Below are 21,788 nucleotides of genomic sequence, written 5' to 3'. Positions count from 1 at the left end.
ATAAGTTTGAGGAAAAAGTATTAGTTGGCTAAATACCTAGTGTCTATAATCTGTAAACTGTGAAATAAGATAACTTTTAACTAGAAATTTTGTCCATGTGTTCAGTCTTCTAACTTTTAACTCCATCCTCTCACTTTTCTCCTCCACTATAAGTTCAACCATTTAATTACACTTTTATGTCTCTCTAGGTACCCATTATTAAGCTAACAGATTCATTCACTGAAGTAAAAGTTGATATCAGCTTTAATGTACAAAATGGAGTGAAAGCCGCCCAACTTATCAAAGATTTTACCAAGGTTAGAGAATATTATTGGGAATATGCGTTCAGAAAAATACTTTTGATTTGAGTGTAGCTTATAGTAAAGATGTGTCAAGAATGTAATTTTTTAAAAGGATTCCATTATGGTATTCATCAGAAATGATTTTGTTTTCTATTTATGTTTAATACTGAAACTGTTAACTCAAGTGGATCTTGCTGCCAAACTGTCCTAGTTTCATAGTTTATTCTCCAGAACAGTTTTTTTTCTTTGAAGTTGAAGTCCTTATCACCTCTCCTCTGGACAACTGCGATAAACTCCAACATCTTCCTTCTTTGGTCAGTCCTCTTATATGGCTCCATGGGTCTGGTCATGCCATCCCCCTGCTCAAGAAGCTTCATTAACTCCCTATTACTTCTATAATAAAAGCCCTAAACAATTTATTTACTTCTCCTTGTACCCTCTACATTCTTTGCAAAGGAGCCTACTTCCTTGTTCCCCTTATAAGATATGCCATCTCCTATACCCTGTGCTTCTGCACAAGCTGTTCATCCTTCCTGCAATATTCTCCCTCCTCATTTCTGTGTCTTGAAATCTTCAGTTGATTTTAAGGCTTGCTCAAGTGTCATGCTCTCGAGATCTTCTGTGATAGTCCTTGTCCCTAGACATCAGTGTTATCTTTCCATTAAAATTAATTTGTTTATTTTGTTTATATTTTATATTTACTTTTGTATAAGTTGATGCTTCCTAAGAAGTAGACAGATATTTTTGTTTTTCCCTTGCATTTCATCATTTAACAAATAGTATGTGCTTAAATTGGTGCTTGTTAAATGAATGTATAAATTACTAATTAATTGCTCCACCTTGATTCTCTCTTATGTGGAAAATGAGTTGAAAGGGGGTCAAAGGAGTTAGGTGCTCTGTATTCCCTTGCCTTCAGGGGGGGTAGATGCTTACACCATTCCTTTTGGATGGTATCTATTTATTATATAAAGCTTTTTATAATTTACAAAGGGATATCTTTATTGGGTATCTCCATTTTACAAATAAAGATACTTAATGTCAGAAAAATCGATTTTTGCCTACAGTAACAAAATAGTATGTCATATCTAGTACCGGAACCCAGAACTCATCATACCAAATTCCATGTTCTTTTTTATCTTATTAACCTATTCTAGAATTTCTTCTTCTTTTTTTTTTTTTTAAAGGCAATTGGGGTAGGTGACTTGCCCAGGGTCACATAGCTAATAAGTGTCAAGTGTTTGGTCCGAGGCCGGAGTTGAACTCAGGTCTTCCTGACTTCAGGGCCAGTGCTCTATCCACTGCACCACTTAGCTGCCCCCTATTCTAGAATTTAATTCCCAAGCCATAACACATTTATTCATATATTTCAACCTTTTTTTTTTCTTGTGATAGCCTTGAGCCTATTTTCCTTGGTTCTTTTTGGAAAAGAATTTATCAGTTTCCTCTTCTTAGCCTTTGTGTGCTTTATGTACTTCGTGACATTTAAGTTAAACCTTTGGGCTTTTCTTCTTCATTAGCCTTCAACAGCTCTTCTTTTTTTTTTTTTTAATTCTTTCTATTTATCTTTTATGTTTCTACAGCTTGTTTTTGCAATTCAGGGTGGCTAAAATCTGGGTTTGCCTGTTGAGTACAACAGGATTATTTTAAAGTTTTAATATATCATAATTTTAAAAATTGCCTTTTTTGCATTTGGGATTGTGTGATTGACTGTAACCAAAGTGAAGCAGCTCCTTGAAACTCCCAATTCAGTGTTTTGGAATGCTTGGAAATTTACTCTTCTTGTGTGGTTTATGCTTTACTAAAAGCATCAAGTAGTGATGTTATCAAGTAAGAGTCACCAAATACAAAGCACTTAACTTGCATTCTCTATAATGTATATTGAAATATCTCCATCTTTTAAAATTATGGCTAAAGAGAAAATCTTTATTTAAAGATATAAAGTAAAATTCTTTATAAATCATTTCACCAAATTTTGTCAGGGGTAGTGCTGAAGACAGTGCATTCTTCTACAGTAGGCACTGTTACAGGTAATTATTTGAATGACTGAACCTACTTTATTCTTTGGTCATTCCTAGAGTTCTTAAGGTTTTTATAGGAATTAATCAAAATATAACTTTCTTTTTTTCAGAAATATCCTGTATTACCTTACCTGGTTTTAGTATTGAAGCAGTTCTTATTACAGAGAGACCTTAACGAAGTGTTCACAGGTGGAATTGGTTCTTATAGTCTCTTTTTAATGGCAGTCAGTTTTCTTCAGGTGAGTGATATGGAACATACTATCCCAGTATACATTATAATTTCATACATACTTACATTTAAAAAAAATTAAGTTCTAATTAATTATTGTTAAACTACTTCAAATGGCATGATTATTCTTTAAAATGAGCATTATTAGTTTTCTATTTTTAGTCCTATATCAATTTGTAGGTATTTCATTATTTTCATTGTACCATTTTGCCACTCATAATTAAGGTCTGATTTTTATAAATTTAATAATATGTATGTGCCAATAATATGAGTCTCCATAAAATTTAGGTGCTTTTTTAATGGTTATGTAGTAGTAAAAAACTACTATCGGAGCATATTGTGGCCACAAAGTAATATACAACTCTTTCTAATTATATAAGACTTAGGTATTTGAGTTAGGATACTCCAGCCAAGAAGAATAAGTATTGTAAACATTTTGTTGTATTTAGGATGTGAAGTAATATGGTTCTAGTTCAGTGTTTCTAGTCAACACCACCAGCACATGACAACTGTACACCATTAATATACTGTGGTAACGTGACTTTCCAGTATTTATGGTTCTGGTTCTTTTCGAATAAGTTCCTAGCCTTCATGGCTGCCATAATACTCAGCAGCCAAATATCTGCCCCTACAATATGACACCTGTGGTTGCTGCAGTGCTTAGGATAACCTTAGTGTATGGGGTTGTCTTTGTAGTTAATGTATATACTCCATTTAGAGATTCTCTCAAATTCAAATTTTCTTAATACTTCTTGCATTTTGAGTCTCAACCCAAATTGGATTCAGCCTGCAGAATATAGCTTGTACACTTGTGTCTCCATGCCTCTGCTTATGCAGTTTCTGAAATAACTTGCATCCTCCTCTTTGCTTTTAAAGCCAACCTAAATATCATCTCTTATGTGAAGAATTCTCTGATCCCCCGTTATTAACAAATAGCCTCATCCTCCTCTGATTTCACATAGCATTTTGTTCTACATTTTTATCTTATCGTGGCATTTTATTATATTTGTGTGTATATGTTATACTCCCATTAGACTATAAACTCTGTGAAGACAGGGTCCTTTATGAGGATATGAGACTGTGTCTTATATAATTTTTGTATCTTCCCTAGCTCCTAATACAGTACCTTGTGATACTTAATAAATATTCTTTTAAAATTCCATAAATAGAGGTAGTATTTCTTGTTTCCTAAACTCCAAGGAAGAATCAATAAAATTTGTTCTTTTTTCCCCTCTCTCCAGCTGCATCCCAGGGAAGATGCTTGCATACCCAATACCAACTATGGTGTTCTCTTAATAGAATTTTTTGAGTTGTATGGACGTCACTTCAATTATCTCAAGACTGGCATCCGGATAAAGGATGGTGGTTCATATGTGGCCAAAGATGAAGTGCAGAAAAATATGTTGGATGGCTACCGGCCATCAATGCTATATATTGAAGACCCCTTACAGCCAGGTATTAAAGTCAGTTTAGATCTATGGGAATCCATAGAAAGCAGGTTGTCCAGTCAGTTTATGTAACTTGAAATAGCTTACCTTTTGAGGCAGACCAAGAGAATAACTTCCATATGAATTTGGAGAAGATCCTATATTCACCTTTGTCAGTCAAAAAGAAGCATTTATTATGTGATATACATGTGTGTGATATGTTTGATAACCTTTTTCTGAGGCTTACATGTCTTCCATTGTATCTAACAAGATTTCAACTAGGATCTTGATATTATACCTTTAATGTATAATTAGTTTGGAGATAGTTAATGGCAATGAGAAATACAGGTATATAGCTGAATTAATCTTGATTAATGGATTAAAGGAGGTAGTTTTGTTCTCTCATGTCATTGTTTTTGTTTAGTTTGTTTTTGCCTTCATTAATTTAGTGTTATCTTGAAAAGGACCAACAAAGTACCTTTTCCCTTAGATTTTCAGTGTTATATTTGTTTATATCCAGTTTTTATATTGGTCATCATTTGAAAAGTTTACAGTCATTCTTTCTTAGACATTTTGACAATGAATGAAGAGGAGTACTCCTCACTAGTAAAGTTTAAAAGAGGTAGATATAGTTTAGGAAACTGAACTAATCATCTAGAATTCTGTTAAGGCTATATGCCAGTAGAAATTTCAGTTTCTGATTTAGCTCTGTTCTTTTACCCTTTGGGAAAATGGAGAAGAAATTTAGAAATTAGAAATGCTAATAGTGTTAGAACTTTGAGGGAAGCTATGGCTTAGCTTCTTTTGGCTTGTGTTTTTTTACATATGATATAATCTTTTTTGGCAAAGCTACCTTTAAGTCATCTGAAGATGCCTTAAAAATAAGTACTGGATGTGTGATAGCTACATTGAGAGATTTGGTATGGAATCATTTGTAAAAGGAGGTAGCCAAAATTTTGTATGAGGTTCTTATGTGCTGTGAGATGAAATAGAATTTAAAATTTTATAATTTCAAGTCAAAGAAATGGTAAACTTTACTACATTTACGTATGCATTTATTTTTAAGGCAATGATGTTGGAAGGAGTTCATATGGTGCCATGCAAGTGAAACAGGCTTTTGATTATGCATATGTGGTTTTGAGTCATGCAGTATCACCAATAGCAAAATACTATCCCAACAATGAAACCGAAAGGTAAAAATTTAATTAAAATCAGTGGATCAAATCAACTCATTAGTCCGGTGTTTTTATATTCTAATATGTTTTTCATTTTTAAACATTTGCAGCATATTAGGTAGAATAATTAGAGTGACAGATGAAGTGGCTACCTATAGAGATTGGATATCAAAGCAGTGGGGCTTGCAGAACAGACCTGAACCTTCATGCAATGGTAAGATTTTCCTGTATTTATTTAATCTTACATGGACTCTTATACATTGTGCATATTTATGGGAAGAAACGTTTTCCAATTTCTTACCACTCTTTCAGGAAACGGTGTTACCTTGATAGTAGATAATCAACAGTTAGATAAGTGTAACAATAATCTATCTGAAGAGAATGAATCCCTGGGAAAATGTAGAAGTAAAACTTCGGAATCTCTTAGTAAACACTCTTCAAACTCTTCATCAGGTCCAGTGTCTTCCTCTTCTGCCACGCAGTCCAGTTCTAGTGATGTTGTAAGTATTTAAAAATAAATCTGTTTTGGAATTAGAAGTTCTTCTGTTGAACCAACTGTATCTGAAAATTTAAAGTTAATTCATCTTTTGATTACTGAATAATTTCTAGGTTATTTATTAAATTACTTTGTTGATTAGTTATTGGTGTTCTACTTGTTTAATAGTTTTCTTTAAGAACATTAAATTTGAACTCATTTAAATGAGGTATAAACTTTTCACAGTTAATAAGTATTTGAACTTTACAGAGGATATAAAAGCACTACTAATAAGTAAATCAAAATGAGTGACATGTCCATTGATTAAAAAATAAGCTAGTCAGCAAATGGTACAGTTTGTGTATATATAAATCTGCATACTCAAGATCCATTAACATGTTTTCTGTTCCCTCTGAAATTCTGTGAAACACAGAAGTCTCAGGGTGAAGTCAGAGATTCTTGTGAGAGAAAGCAGAGCAGCCACAAAACAGAAAAATTAGGGATTGTGTAAACCTGTTACTGTCAATAGGGGTGAGAGTATAGGGCTTAGAGGGAAGACAGGAAGGAAAAAGAAAAAAAAAAAGAGTACAACTGAGCTGCACAGAAACCAGGTGCATACACTGAGAGAGTAATATGGAGCCCATTGTCATGGAAGTTCACACTAATAGGTCTGAATAACTGAATTTTCTTTTCCTTTTTAAAAAAAATTTTTTCCCAATTATAAAAACAATTTTAACATTTGTTTTAAAAAATCCTGAGTTCCAAATTCTCCCCCCCCCACACCTTCCCTTCACCCTCATTGAGAGGACGAGCAGTTTGATATGGGTTATATATATGCAATCATGCAAAACGTTTCCATATTAGTCATGTTGTGAAAGAAACCACAGACCAAAAAAAAAGCCATGAAAAAAAGAAAGTAAAAAATAATATGCTTTGATTAGCATTCAGACTCCATCAGTTCTTTTTCTGGAGGTGGATAGCATTTTTCACCATGAGTTCTTTGGAATTGTCTTCGATCTTTGTATTGCTGAGAATAGCTAAGTCATTCATAGTTGATCATCACACAACATTGCAGTTACTGTGTATAGTGTTCTGGTTCTGCTCCCTTCACTTTGCATCAGTTCATGTAAGTGTTTCCTGGTTTTTTTCTGAAAGCATCCTGCTCATCATTTTTTATAGCACAATAGTATTCCATCAAAATCATATACCACAACTTGTTCAGCCGTTCTCCAATTGATGGACATCCCCTCAATTTCCAATTCTTTGTCATCACAAAAAGAGCTGCTATAAATATATTTGTACATATAGGCCCCTTTTTTTTCTTTGCTCTCTTTGGGATAGAAACCTAGTAGTGGCATTGCTGGGTCAAAAGGTATGTACAGTTTTATAGCCATTTGGGCATCAACTAAAAATTTTTAATCATTTAAGGAGTCTTTGAAATTACCTAGTTCAACGCCATCATTTTATATATAATAAATCTAGGTCCAAAGAGAAGAAACTTCTCTTAAGTCATACAGATTGTTAGTGATAGAGCCAGAATTAGAACTTGAGTCTTCTGAGAGACAGCATGGTATAGTGACTATACTTTGAGTCAGGAATACTGGGTTTAAATCCTGTCTCTGATACTTACTAATTCTGTGACCATATATGAGTTACTTAGCCTTGATAAGCTTTAGTTTTCCAGTGTTAAATGAGGAGGCTGGATTAGATAAATGGCCTGTAAGGTTTCTTCTAGCTTTAAATCTTTGATCCTGTCATCCTAATTTTTAGTTCAACAAACAGCATACTGTTGTTACTGTAAATGGAAAAAATTAAAATACTGACTTTTGAAGCTCCACTTGAGGGGAAACAACAGAAGCTAAGTATTGAATAGGGTTTTAATTATGTTTGAAAATTAAAAGGAGCCCTTTTAGCTACTTGTAAGTACCTTAAACTCAGTAGTTAAATTTAGAGACAAAAATTAAGTTTTCTTTTAAAAAAAATCTTATCAGTTCTAAGAACTTTTTAGATCTCTTTAACTTTTAAAAGGATTCATTTAGTCAAAAGATATTTGTTGTGGTAATTATTTTATTATTTTCTCCTGTTACTGATATTTGATACTAAACATTTTAACTATTACATATTCTGACTAGTGTGTGATTTGTGTTAAGGATTCTGATGCAACGCCATGCAAAACATCAAAGCAGCTGATTTGTCGTCAGTCTACTGTGAACAGAGTGGGATCACAAGAAGTATCTTTGGAATCCTCCCAGTCAGGAGGGAAAATACAAAACAGCCAAGCTCCTAATTCAGCCAATAGCACTAACAAATCTCAGGTGTGTGAAATTTCTATTCTAATCATTATTCATCTTTAATGCAGCATATTTTGAAGGAATATTTTAATGTTAAATATGAAAAATATGAATTATTTAAATAATAGCCTATTTAAAGAAAATTATTAGTCAGGAATACATTTATTCTGTCAATATAGAAAATTCCATAGTACAGTGGGTACCTAATAAGACTCTTCTTGATGACAGTTCTTTTCAAATCAACACAATTTATACTTAAATCTAGTACCTTAAATGGGTCATTCATTTTTATAGAAAGGCTAACATAATGCTTCAAAGCAATGCTAATTACCATAAGCATTTTCTGCATGATTCTATAACATGGTTTATATATAACCTCTTGGGTACTTTGGAGTTTTGTGTGTTGTTGATATGAAGCACTCTATTTGAGTGCTGAGCTCTGAATCGAACAAACTATTGTTAGCCAAGAGTGGTTGATTAATGTTACCTTTGACTTGTTAAAAGCCATAGTTATACAGTGGTACTTTAGTCAAGTCTTTTAGTTATCTAAAAATTGCTGTGTCCATGAATAGTGAATCAAAATGGAAAAGAAAAAAGTTGTTTTCTATATACAGTAACATGACAACAAGGAGAGACTATTGTCAGCAAGAAACAACTGCTGACAAAGGAAATAGCAAACTATAAAATTAGATGCAAGAAGTAAAAGCACAGAAGTGCTTTTTTCAACATCTAAAGGTATCACTGTGTTACATTACACTACAGTAAAAAATGTTCTTAATTTCCCAGATGTATTTAAAAATTGAATATTATTCAAACTGTACTTTGTTAAAGAAGACAGACACTTTAGAAGTGTCATAAAGATTATTTAAAAGAACTCTGGCCAGGCTTGGTGGCATATGCCTGTAATCCCTGCTGCTGATGGGTTGCCTGAGCTTGGGAGTTCTGAGATATTAACTAAGCTAAGTCTGATGCCAGTATGGTGAACTCCTGGGAGTGATCAGCAGGCTGTCTAGGGAGGGACAAACCAGGCCAGGTCAAAAATGGAACAGATGAAAGTTCTGATGCTTATCTGCAGTGGGATTGGGTCTGTGAGTGACTACTATAGTAGGTGAAATAGGGAGAACAGTCTTTGTGTGTGTGTGTGTGTGTGTGTGTGTGTGTGTGATAGGAAATTTTTGAAGTTTGGTCAACTCAACTTCTTGTTTTTATTGATGCTTTTTGTTCTTACCTAACATTCATTTCTGAATATAATCCTTCTTCACCATTCTCCCAACTAGAGAATGTTTGCTGAGAAAAAATATAGTTCAGCAAAATTAGTCAAAACATTGGCCCGATGTGACAGGACAAATGTATCCAATATTCCATATTTTATTCTCCATTACTTCCCTGCCCTGCCCCTTACATTTGCACACACAATGAAGGGGAGTACACAATATAATTTGTCTCATTTATTTGTTCTGCTGTTGTCTTGTGGTCGTCTATTGTTAACATGTGGTCAGGGAGGAATTTTAATATTAGCATAAATAGAACATTATTAGGAAGGCACATCTATATCTGTAGGCCTTGAATAATTTGTTATTTGCCTGAAGTGCTTCTCTAGTGAAGGTTGGATATTGAAGTTTTAAATACATCAGATTAATGTAATATTAAGTGGTGACTGTTATAGCATCTTATGATCAGGTTTAACTCTTTCTGAAGACTTAGCAATTCTTAAAAAAATTTTCTTTAAAAATGATGATAATCATTACTATTATTTAAACATGGATTGATATTTAGGACTATTTTCTGTTTTAATATATAATATTGATGATTTTTTTTCTCCTTTCTGCAGCATGGATCAGCAAGGTTATTTCGTTCTTCCAGCAAAGGCTTCCAAGGTACAACTCAAACAAGCCATGGCACCTTGATGACAAACAAACAGCATCAAGGCAAATCAAATAATCAGTATTACCATGGCAAAAAGAGGAAACACAAGAGGGACGCAGCCCTTTCAGACCTTTGTAGATAGTTACCAATTTTATGATTGACTGTTCTTCTGTGTGCAATGATCTCATGCTACAGGATAGTTTGATAGCAAGTCCTGGGATTCATTCAGGAGCTTCAGACTGTTCAGACGTTGATTAGCAACTGCATTTTTTTCCCAGCTCGCCACGGAATGGATCATGAAGACTGACAACTACAAAAACAAAAAGCAAACAAAAAGGAAAAAAAAAAGGCTGCTCATTTGATAAGTCATATGCTATATAACAGGGTCATTTTAAGATTTAAAAGCTTGAATGTAAAATAAATATATCCCATCAGCTTTATGCTGAATTGTAGGGGTAGTATTCAGTGTGTGTAGGGGGTGGTATGAACAAAGACTAAAAGTTTAAAAGGAGGGGGAAAGGAGAAAAATTGTATTTTGTGGGAAAACCAGATTTAAAAGGTGAAAGTGATTTGTGCATGATTTTTTTTATTATTTTTGCATATATTTACCATTTTATTGTGTGTATATATAGAAGACCATATTATAGGAAATTGACATTTGTAATAGTGGATTTGTTAATACTTTTTACATAACATTACTGTTTAAATTGTAAACAGAATTTTCTCAGGATTAGTTTGAAAAATAATCTGAATTGTCATCTTAACATCCATATGTAGGAACGTGATTAGTTCTGTTACTCAGAATTTGTTTTCCTCAGCATTGAAATGAATTAATAGAATACTTGTGACCTGCTGCAAAAGTTTTTCCTCTAAAAAGAAAAGATTTATGGTGGCAAAAGAAGTTTATTTTATTTTGTAAAATGTGTACTATGTATTTTTGTGAAAACACTGAAGAAACTATAGTCATCTCTGATAATTAACTTGCAGCTGTTTTCTATAGTACCGTTGTCTTTGGCAATGGGCAATTACACTACTTTGTTTTTCTTTGCAGTCTTTTTTTTCTTCCTAAAAAGGAAAAAAAAAAGCCACCTGAATGTTGTCCATTCTTGTTGCAGTAAAAAGAAAAAAAAAAACACCTCAGCTCGAGTTCTACAAACATTTGCATGCCAGCTTCTTTAACCTTTGTGCTCGCGTGTACTTGTTTTTCTCATTTTTTCTTCTTTTTAAATTCATGCTAAACTTCTGTGGGAGAGAATAACTGTTTAAGCTTTAATGAAATCATACTGATAAAACTATTTTCTTATACTCCACTTTATGCTTTTGGTATTGTTTATCTCTAAAAATTAAATGGTCTTTGATAAAGGACATATTTCGTATTGCCTTATTAAGACCAAACACTTCTTGTCATCCCATTCTTTATCCTACCCTTTCACTGAATTGTTACCTTTAATTAAAACTTTTTTAAATATTGACTTGTTTAATCATACTGTAAATTTAGGTTGTGGTCAGTTGAATGCTTTGAGTGCAAATGAGATGTAAAATTCTGTTATTCACCACATGTTGAGTTTGAAACTGAGCTGGGGAAAATTGAACATAATAGAATGTTAAATGGCATTTGTGCAAACGCTTCCTTGGAAGGGAAAAGCGCTTCTACGTTCATCATCAGTGTCTACGGCTCTATTAAATGAAGCCATTCCTGAGATGAGGATCTTTTATATGCATATGTATGTATATGTATTCATCTTACATGTGTGTGTATATATGTATATATATATACACACACACACACACATATATACATACACACACACACACACACACACATATAGGCTTTTAAATTTTTCTTTTATATACAGTTACAAAAATCCATACCAACCAGACAGTAATGGACACTATTAGTGCAACAACTTTTTAAATAAAATAATGCTAAAATATGACCAAAACCAATGTCATCACTGAAATCAATATTTCAATATGATAGTCTTTTACTTCAAAAAGGAAAAATACGTTCCAAAAGATGGAAACTCATAACACTTACTTGTATAAACAGTATAAGAGTTTTAAATATGATGTTAATTTGACAATGTTTTAAATTTTAGATTCACATTTTGTTCAGATCAACTAATTTTTATCAACAAGATGTTGAGCTTTTGTTTATAGAACTAGTTCAAGTCATACCACATTATGCATAATCACAGTATTTATTTTGTTTTTTAGATTATTGTGAATGTGTAGACTTTTGTTTACTGCTTAGGGAGAAATTATTTATAAAATTATATAATCCGGTATTAGCTGCTATTAGCAAACTGTTTCAGATATATAAAACTTGCAAAGATCTGTGTTGCATTGGCCACACTGACTTTTTTTGTTGTTGTTTTGTTTTTGTGTTTTAAAGAATCACCCTCATTGTTGAAAGCAAATGTACTCTTAGGGTGCAGGTATTAGTGTTTCAGTAAGCATGTGATTATTTTAAGGTGGTGGTAGCGGGAAGATAATCTTGATTCCATTGGGAATCTTAGGTTTGCCTCAATTTATGGTTTTCATAAATTTATTGGAAAAATCGCTTTTCCTGGACTGCTGAAGTTTCTTTTTGGTAAACAGTATCTTTCTAAAAGACAAAAAAAAAAAAGCATGAAGGAAAATTGAGGTGTGTGTTACATTTCCTCAAATGACCAGCATTGTATTCGTAAATACTGTATATCTTGCAAATCTTTATTTAAATAGGACAGTTGAACTGTTCATTTTTCAATCTGAAGTAAAATACTTTCAAGAACTTTTAGTTTGCCTGCTCATTTGTCTTGTACATTTCATCTCTGTATTTGACTCCCGTTTAATTCCTTTTGAGTTTTCAATATTTTGTGCAGATTTTGTGACTGAAAAAATAAATGTTTCATCTAAATATTGTAGTTCATCAGCATCCTTGAAACATTTTCCTTTGTAGTATTGTAGAACTGGATATTTACGAATGATTCCTGTTTATGTCAAAGTTTATTTTTGTTGGTTGTGTTTGTGCTTCATATGTGTCTAGCTGCTTTTAAAATTTTAATAGAAATGGGATAATGGTTCTTTGAAGTGCTGAAGCATCAAGAATTATAAATATAGATTCTGAATGATTATATTTTGATATTGCTCAAAGGCTGTTTATACACTTTAAAAATCAGTTAAAGTGTCAGTATTTGCAAAGGATGAAGAGACCAGGTGTTCTGCTTTGGAGAGATGTATTGCATTTGGTTTCTATTGTAGTGTTAGAGCTATAAAACCTACTGGTTTTATGTCTAGCTGTTTTTGAACCCTCCCAAAGGGTTAAATGTCTATTTGTGCCTCTTTGATTTACTTTCTATTTGCTTGCTTCTCTGTGAGCCTGCTCCTGAGATTTAGGCTATCATTTGCTTGGGTTCCACTTTTCCTCAACTGAGTCTTCACAGTTCATCAGAGCAAAGCATGGGCAACGAAGACTTTGTTTTTTCTCTTTCCTTTGGGGTTTTGTATCACATTGGGTTTTCTTCCCACCCCTACCTCTACCCCCACTCCCACCCCTAGCCCCACTAATGGTAAGTCTTACACTTCCCTAACCCATGAACTAGTGTTTGGGTTATCAAATTAATGTGACCTGTAAATAGCAGAACCATAGTGCTGTGATTTGTTCTTTGCAAGAGCCTTTATAACTAGGATGACCAGGGTAATTTTATTGATGGTTGTGTTGAAATGTTCAGAAACCATCATTAATAGGTTTCTGTAAGTTTTGTTGGAATTTTTGTTATTTATGATGATATCCTGTTAATTGCTTTAAATTTGATCCACAGTTGGAAACTTATGGTTGCCTTCAATTATAGCCTGCTACTGGTTTTTTAATCATTTTGATATTAACAAATGGGGGGTGGAATTCAGTTATTAACTAGGGAGTGTTCCTAGGGAAATGGATATTTCAGAACTAAATTTTAGAAAATTAATGGCGGACTTTTTCTTCTAATAATTTCATATTTCCAAACTGATAAATAATAAAAATGGTTAAAGCAACAACCAGAAAAACTTGCTATTTCCTCTCATTGACCAGCTCTGTAAACTGTGTATGAGTGGAAAGCAATGTTTTCCTGATTGATTTATATAATTTATGTAACATTATTAGCCAGGATTTTATGAATGGCTGGTGCAAGTTTAATTGAGTAGGAAAAAATCGAATTAAATTTTTGCATTGCAGTTTTTGTCAGTGAAGTAGTTGATTTAATGAAACATTTCAGTAATAATGTAGCATAAATATTGAAACAAACATTTGTATGATGTGTTTCATTGAAAATATTGTGTTTGCTTTTCCTCAGGTTCTAAACCTTTACTTTGAGATTTAGATCACTCTTAAGTCTAACAGAAATGGAAGTTTTGTGGAAAATAAGTGTTTAAAACTGTAACATGCTGTCTGATTTACCATATAACCAAGGAACAAGCCAGATTTCACTGTGAAAGTTACTTACATGGTTAACAAACTTTGTTTCTCTATGATGTCTTTTTTTCTTAATAATAGTATTAAATGTCTTTAATACTGTTGTCTGAGCTAGGTCTTATAAGCTTTCAACTTACCTTCAAACCTCAACAGATTAATTGAATTTTTCTTCCATCAGAGAGAGTGATCCAAGTATAGGTCAAAACTGTTATTAGCTAGAAAGCCTTATTTTTATAGGCTAGTCTGGATAAAAGACCTATGGCCTAATGTCAAATACTAAAAATTCTTTTAGTGATGTCTGATATTTTGTTTCCCTGCTCTCCTTTTTAAAGCATTTTAGCTTTTAAGGTTTGTACTTTAAAGTGCGTGCCTTAGTATTGCCCATGGTTCAATACCTCTGACCTAGAACTATAGGAAGAACTAAAATGCTAGTGACAGTGAGTGATCTCCTTGCTGTTGTTGCTTCAGCAAGCATGGGCTTGTCTGTAATTTGCTAAGAGAAGTTGTAGCTGTATGAATGAGTCCCAAACAGGTACTTTACTAGGGGTAGTGTGAAAACTAGGTGTCCTCTTAATTTGTGTATCCAAGTCAAAGTTTCTATTTCAAGTGATTATCTGTGTATCTGTATTCATCTCCAGACCTAAAATGTCAAATAAAATCCTTGCAGATCCATAGCCTTTGCTACTTTTTGTTGAATCCGTTTCCATGTGGTATGATGTAAAGGGTGGGGGGAGGCCATTATCAGATGGCTGGATGAAATTTTTAAAGAGTAGTTATATTCATATTCGCTTTATTCCTTTGTCCTAAACATACTATAAGTCTTTATGGGTACTTATAAATAATAAAATATAGGGGGTGGTAGTATAATGCAAAGTCTCTCACAAAATGGGAAGAGAGGACTTCACTAGGAGAAAATATCTCTGAAGATAGCAATTTTATTAAATTCTTACCATTCAGGGATGAGTCTTACATGAAATTAAGGAATTAGACAGGTAAGCATTTTGGTACCCTTGGGGAAAGCTAATTAATGTGACAATCCTAGTCTAGTACTTTTAAAGGGAGAGGGAGCTTATTGATTATCTGCCAAATTCTTTAGGTTGAAAGATATGTTCACCTTATTTTGGGGTTTCCATGTAATGGTAAGGGTTTGATTACTTTTGATCTTTGTCATAGTTTCCTTCTTCATTTAGTTGCATTAAATCACTTTGTCTTTAACTTCTGACCTCAGGATTTAAAATTCAGAACTGCTTTCTTGTCTGTAATTTTTAGATACATTAAATTTGGAGGCCCTTTAAAATTTTAAGTCCTATACTCCTGACCCAGAGAATATTGGCTACAAAATTCAAAGTAACTCATTCCCCTTGATAACTTCAGCTTTGTTTGAGGTTAAATTCCTGAGGTACAAGAATAAAGTGTGACTATTCAAAGCTGTCTTCTGGTATCAAAATTGGTGAAGGAACATCCAGAAAATCCTATTATAGTTGAATATTTCATTGAATGTACACACACTTGGCAAGTTTGGATTTTAATCAATACTTTTTGCTTATTTCCTTCTCTGATTAGTGTTGCCTTCAGTCCTAAGAAATGCAGACTCCTGTGAAGTGTTGGAGGTTTGAATCATCCTGAAAGCTTCCGAGTTTTATCTAGTAACAACTGCAGCGAGACGCTGAGGAATCCACCGCAGCAAGAGATTTAATACAAATGATTTACTAAAGTTTAACATTTCCTGAGGTCATTTAATTGGGCAGCAATTATGAATATTATGAAAGAATTGCACATCTTGTCTGGAAACTTTTTAAAGCCAACTACAGTTTCTTCAAAAATGCAAATTGTTTACCTTGAGAATTTTATAAATTGCATTTCTATGCAAATTTGTCCTCCGTGGTACCACCCATTTTCTTATTCATAATCTGTGATCCAATAAAGGCTCTGTGCTTTCATTCAGTTTTCAAGCATCTGTTCTGAACCTTTGTGTAAAATTTGGTAGCTCTTTCCACCTATTTTTCCCTTTGTTCTGCAAATCATGATATTCTGTAATTATTTTTCTCATGGGTTATAATTTGCCTAGGATTTAGAAGTTAACATATCTATAACATTTTCAGCCTTTTTTTTTTTAAATAGAGCTTTAGGATGCTCTCACCATTGTTTAAGTCTACAGAGATTGGCATCTGTATATGCAATAAGCTACCAGCACTTTGGGCAGAATCAGTAGTAGCTAAGAACCATAGCCAATACCCCCAAATTAGTTATTAATGAACTAACACAACTTGATCTCTGCTTTAAAATGCAGGATTATAACTTTTAATATTTACTATTTGACTGTTCATTTAAAAAAAAAAAACTGACACCTTTAACATAGAAGTAGCTAAGTCAAGCTGACCAAGATGGTTTTCCACAATGACATGTATAAGTTACAAATGAGTAGTTATGAATGATACATTCCTTGATTATTCAACCTGATGGAATGGAACAGTAAATAATTCCCAAACTGTTAGACTTTGTAACTGTCAAGTATAACTACATGCCATCATTAATATACTACTTGCTGAGGATATAGAAGACATTCCTTTTCAGAACTAAGATAAACTTTGAGGCCCCTTCCAACTATGAGATTTTGTGAAAGTATATACTTTATGCTTAAACCTGGTCTCTCTGGCTTTGATTGATTTGGCAAACTGAAACCTTAACTGGATAGTGAAGAGAAAATGGATGAAAACAAGTCATTCACATATGACCAAAAGTTAAGAATAAAGTATTGTTCCAATGCACTTATCTACTGGAGGCCAGAGTTCAACAAATTTAGATTATTTTTTTGCTGAGTCATTTTTTTTTAAGACAAACTTGTTTGAACTAATAGGCTACTTTTGAAAGTTGTTGAATTTGCTTTTGTATCATTTGATATTTTTGTTAGAATATAGGTATGATACATTGCTAACATTAGCAATATTTCTAAAGTTTTCTAAAACTCGTAATCCCTGTAAAGTTGTTAAAACTTTTATTAGCACTATTTATTTCTAAGGACTGTGTGTGTGTGTGTAAATCAGAAGAAAGGACCCTTTAAATGATGGAGAAGTCACTTGGCTTATTTTCTTACATTTCATAGTACGTATACATTCTTTTGCATAATTGTAATGAAATCAATACTGTCTTTAAAAAAATCTCTCTATGCCAACATAGGATAGATATGCAAATTTAATAGTGGGCAAAGGAAAGAATTAGGCCAAGAGCCAGAAGCCAGCCCATTGGATAAGGAAGTAGAGAAGATTAGCTTCTGTTGACCAAACCCGGAGGGGGAGGGGGTAAGAGAGAGAGAAGTAATGCTCAGTTGTAGCAAAGGAAAAAATGTATCAGAATATCTTGGGTTTTTAGGCATAGTGAAATCAAGCCTGTTTTCAGGAGAAATTTACCTTATTTTTCTTTCTTACTCTATTCTGGCAAAGTCATTTATATTGCTTGTATCTACTCCTTGCCCTCACGTGCTCTTCTTCCACTCACGTCTCATTCCCTTGCAATCTGGTTTTTGTCCTCATCACCTTACTGAAACCAGAACTTTTGCAAGGTTACTGTTTTAGTTGCTATATTGAATGGCCTTTTCTCTGTCCTCATCCTTCTTGACTTCTTGGCAGTTTTGACTCTGTCAACCACCTTCTGTTGGATTACTCTCTATTTCCTCTGTTTAAAAAAAAAACAAAAACAACCAAACAAAGACCAACAGTGTCCTGCTTCTTCTGTCTGACTAGTTACTCAGTCTCTTTTACTAAATCATCCCCTGCCCCCTAACCATGTCTTCCCCCAATCTTTGTCCTGGGCTTCATCAGCTCCAGTGGATTTAATTATCTCTGTTTAATTGACTCTCAAATCTATCTCTCTAACCCTAATGTTTTCCTGAACTCCTGTCCAGTATCATATAATGTAATAGGGAAGTTTTGGAATTGGTGGACCTGGGTTTGAATCCATTCTCTGCTATTTGCTACCTTTGGGACCTTGGGTATCACAACCTCTCTAGGTCCTCAGTTTCTTCATTTGTAAAACTTAGGAGGCTAAACTACATGACCTTTAAAAGTCCTTCTAGCTCTAAATCTCTGATCCTTCACCAACTGATTGCTTAATATCTCCAGGTTATTCTATAGGCAGCTGAAGCTCAATTTGTTCAAAATGGAGCTTATCTTCCCCCTAAACTCCCAGTGATTTAGTGATTTCTTTCTTTCTTTCTTTTTTTTTTTTTTTGGCTAGGCAATGGGGTTAAGTGACTTGCCCAGGGTCACACAGCTAGTAAGTGTTATGTGTCTGAGGCCAGATTTGAACTCAGGTCCTCCTGAATCCAGGGCCTGTGCTCTATCCATTGCGTCACCTAGCTGCCCCTAGTGATTTCTTAATTGCTAAATCCAACGATCTTTTTCCAATCCATATCTCCCTCCCTTTTTTTTAATGTCTGCAACATTTGATAGTGTTAGCCATTCTTCTCCCTGGGTTTCTGTAATAGTGTTTTCTCCTGATTCTCCCTCCTGTCTGGATAGTACTCAGTTTCCCTTGCTGGGTTATTATCCATGACTTGATTTCATGTGTGGGTGAACCCTAGGGCCTTCTTTTCTTTCAACGAACAGTGCTTTCATTAGGTCCTCTGAGTCTTACATCTCCATGCAGACGACTTTCAAATTTACATATCCAGTCATCTCTATTATGCTCCAGTCCCATATCACCACTTAGATGTCCCAGAGGTATATCACATTGAACCTCCCCAAAATAGAACTCCTTATTATCTTCTCCTTGAAACTGTCCCTCTTCTTGATTTCTCTATTTTTGTTGAAAGAGTCACAATTTCAGTCAACCAGTATCAAAACCTCAGTCACCCTCAACTCTTCATATCCAATTAGTTGTCTAGTCTTTTGTCAATTCTCTCTACAAAATAATTTGCAACCATTCTCTTTCTAACTCATCTGGCCAATATCTTAGTTCAATGGCCAGTTAATTGTGCATAATTTCTTTCTCTAATCCTTCATATAGCTACCAAAATCATCTTTCTAAAGTATGGGTCTGACATTGCAACCCCCATGTTGAAAAATCTTCCATGTTTCCCTTTAGCTACTAGCATAAAATGCCAGCTTCCCATCCTGGCACTTGAAATCCTTTTCATTCCAGCTCTATTTTGCTTTCTCAATCATTTCACATTGCTCCCTTTCATGCACTCTATGTACTAGCCAATCTGGACTATTTGCTATTCCTGAGCATTCCATCTCTTGTTTCTATGCCTTTACATAGGGTGGAAGCAATTCCTCCCTACTTCTGTCTCTCTGAAAACTTAGATTCTCTCAAGGCTTAGCTCAGGTGCCACCTGCTTGAAGCCCTTCCTGATTTGCCTAGTAGTTAGTGCGCTCGCTCTCTCTCTCTCTCTCTCTCTCTCTCTCTCTCTCTCTCTCTCTCTCTTTTTAAGGCAATTGGGGTTAAGTGACTTGCCCAGGGTCACACAGCTAGTAAGTGTCAAGTGTTTGGTCTGAGGTTGGATTTAAACTATGGCACTCCTGACTTCAGGGCCTGTGGTTTATCCACTGCACCCCCTAGCTGCCCCTGCTCTCTCTTTTCTCAAATTAACTTGTATTTATCTCTTTGCAAGTTATATCCCTATAGAAAAATGTGAACTTGAAAGTGGGACTGTTTTTCATTTCTGCATTTTGTACCTTTGTATTTTGTACTCCCAGTGCCTTGCCCATATTTTAATGGGTCTGTGATGTCGTTAATGTGAATATTCCCTCCAGTGACACAGATTGCAACCTATTTACATCTGCCCACAACCTTGTCCATATCCTCCCATAAGTTTGTTTTAGGGGACCCATCCTGCAAGCTGTGGGCCTTCCTTGAACTCTTGAAATCATGAGAATACCAATGGTAACATGCAGGTTATTACAGAATCATATAATTTTGGAATTGAAAGGGACTCTGGCAGCTATGTAGTCCCAATATTGAAAAAAGAATTCCACTGCAACATATTCAACAAGTGGTCATCCAGTATTTGCTTGAAGACCTCTAAAGAGGGGGAGAGGGAGTGGAGACTTCCTCACAAAGTAGTCCAGACCATATTTGCATAGCTCTCATTTTTAATAACATGTTCTTCACACCAAACTTAATTGCTTCTGCAATATTCAGTGTTGCTCCTGTTCTTGCCATCTGGAGATGAACAGAGCAAGTCTAATCCTACATGACAGCTCTTCAAATTGTTAATGATGGTTATCATTCAAATGAGTTAAATGCATTCTAGTTCCAAATGGATTTCTTAGTTTCAAAAAAAAAAACCCAAACAAAAAATATAAACCTTTGAGAATTGACAGATACCTTCTTTAACAGAAACTTTCTAAAACTTTGCTATAATTCTTTAAAACATTGCTATTTAGGAAAAGTTTAAAAAGCAGACCTTTTCCATCTGAAAAATCCCTCATGACATGAGCGAAATAATTTGGTTTTAAAACTTAATTGGTTTTAGTTTGCCTACACCCCTTTAACATATCTGTCCATAATAGTGATTACCTCTTTTATTAGTAGTCTACATAGATCCATGTTCCAAATACCTTTCCATTTCCATGTTTCCAGCTTTCTAGAAATGAGTTTATTATCAATCAAAAAACATTTATTAAATGCTATTTTGTGCTAAAGTCATCACTGGGGATATCTCCAGGAGGACGAACTTAAAGGTCCAATTAAAAAAAAAATGCCAGGGACCATGCTGGGCACATCGGATGAAAAAACAAAAGTCAGTGTTGTCAAAGAACCTCCATTCTTTTTTTTGAGGGGCAAGGGAAATTGTATATACAGACACAAAATAAATACAAAATACAAAGTAATTTGAGTTTTTAAAAAATATATTGTTTTAAAAAAAATTTTTATATTCAGTTTTGAATTCTCCCCAACTCACCGAGAAGGCAAGCAATACAATACCCATTATACATGTGCAATCATTCAAAACATTTCCATATTAACTATGTTGTAAAAAAGACAAAAAAAGATTTTAAAATATCTTTCATTCTGCACTCATAGTTCATCAGTTCTCTCTCTGGAGATGGATAGCATTTTTTTCATCATGGAATTGTTGTGGATCATTGTATTGATCTGAGTAGCTAAGTCCGTCATAGTAGATCATCATTACAATATTGCTGTCGTTGCATTTAATGTTCTCCTACTTCTGTTCACGTTGCATCAGCTTATATAAGTCCTTCCAGGTTTTTCTGAAACCCCTTCATCAATTCTTGACAGCAACACAATAGTATTCCATCATAATCACATACCATAAGAAAGTAATTTTGGCGTCAACAGCCGGGGGGTCAGGAGAGGCCTCGTGGAGAAGATGACACTGAAACTGAATTTTAAAGGAAGCTAGAGATTTTTGAGGGAATAAATTCCAAGAATGTGACCAAGGGACTGAGGCATGAAATAGATTGGGAATAAGTAGCAACAAATAGGCTAGGTTGGTTGGAACATAGCTTAAAGGGGGGAAAAACATGTAATAAGCCTGGAAAACCTGGAGCCGGATTGTGACGGGTTTTAAATGCTAAACAGAAAGAGTCTGTGTTTCATTCTGCAGGCAAGAAGGCACCACTGGAAC

At 34.2% G+C, this 21,788-nt stretch overlaps 1 protein-coding gene across 5 annotated transcripts in view; it reads left to right on the top strand.

Annotated features, from left to right (window-relative positions):
- TENT4B (terminal nucleotidyltransferase 4B) overlaps window positions 1–16,118 on the top strand; it is a 58,397-nt gene extending 42,279 nt beyond the window's left edge. For 3 of the 5 annotated variants that reach the window (XM_027869411.1, XM_027869410.1, XM_027869409.1), the window contains 8 exons: window positions 189–296; window positions 2,410–2,538; window positions 3,770–3,983; window positions 5,022–5,148; window positions 5,241–5,344; window positions 5,443–5,630; window positions 7,756–7,920; window positions 9,728–11,124. In XM_027869411.1, coding sequence (XP_027725212.1) covers window positions 189–296; window positions 2,410–2,538; window positions 3,770–3,983; window positions 5,022–5,148; window positions 5,241–5,344; window positions 5,443–5,630; window positions 7,756–7,920; window positions 9,728–9,904 — 1,212 coding nt within the window. In that variant the 3' untranslated portion in view covers window positions 9,905–11,124. Of the gene's footprint in view, window positions 1–188; window positions 297–2,409; window positions 2,539–3,769; window positions 3,984–5,021; window positions 5,149–5,240; window positions 5,345–5,442; window positions 5,631–7,755; window positions 7,921–9,727; window positions 11,125–15,760 lie in introns of those variants that run through there. The other 2 variants (XM_027869413.1, XM_027869412.1) reach the window with 2 other exon arrangements.
- Window positions 16,119–21,788: the final 5,670 nt, after the last annotated feature.

Source organism: Vombatus ursinus, unplaced genomic scaffold (genome assembly GCF_900497805.2).
Source record: "Vombatus ursinus unplaced genomic scaffold, bare-nosed wombat genome assembly UNPS02014793.1, whole genome shotgun sequence".
NCBI lineage: Eukaryota > Metazoa > Chordata > Mammalia > Diprotodontia > Vombatidae > Vombatus > Vombatus ursinus.
This window is presented reverse-complemented; position numbering and strand designations above follow the sequence as displayed.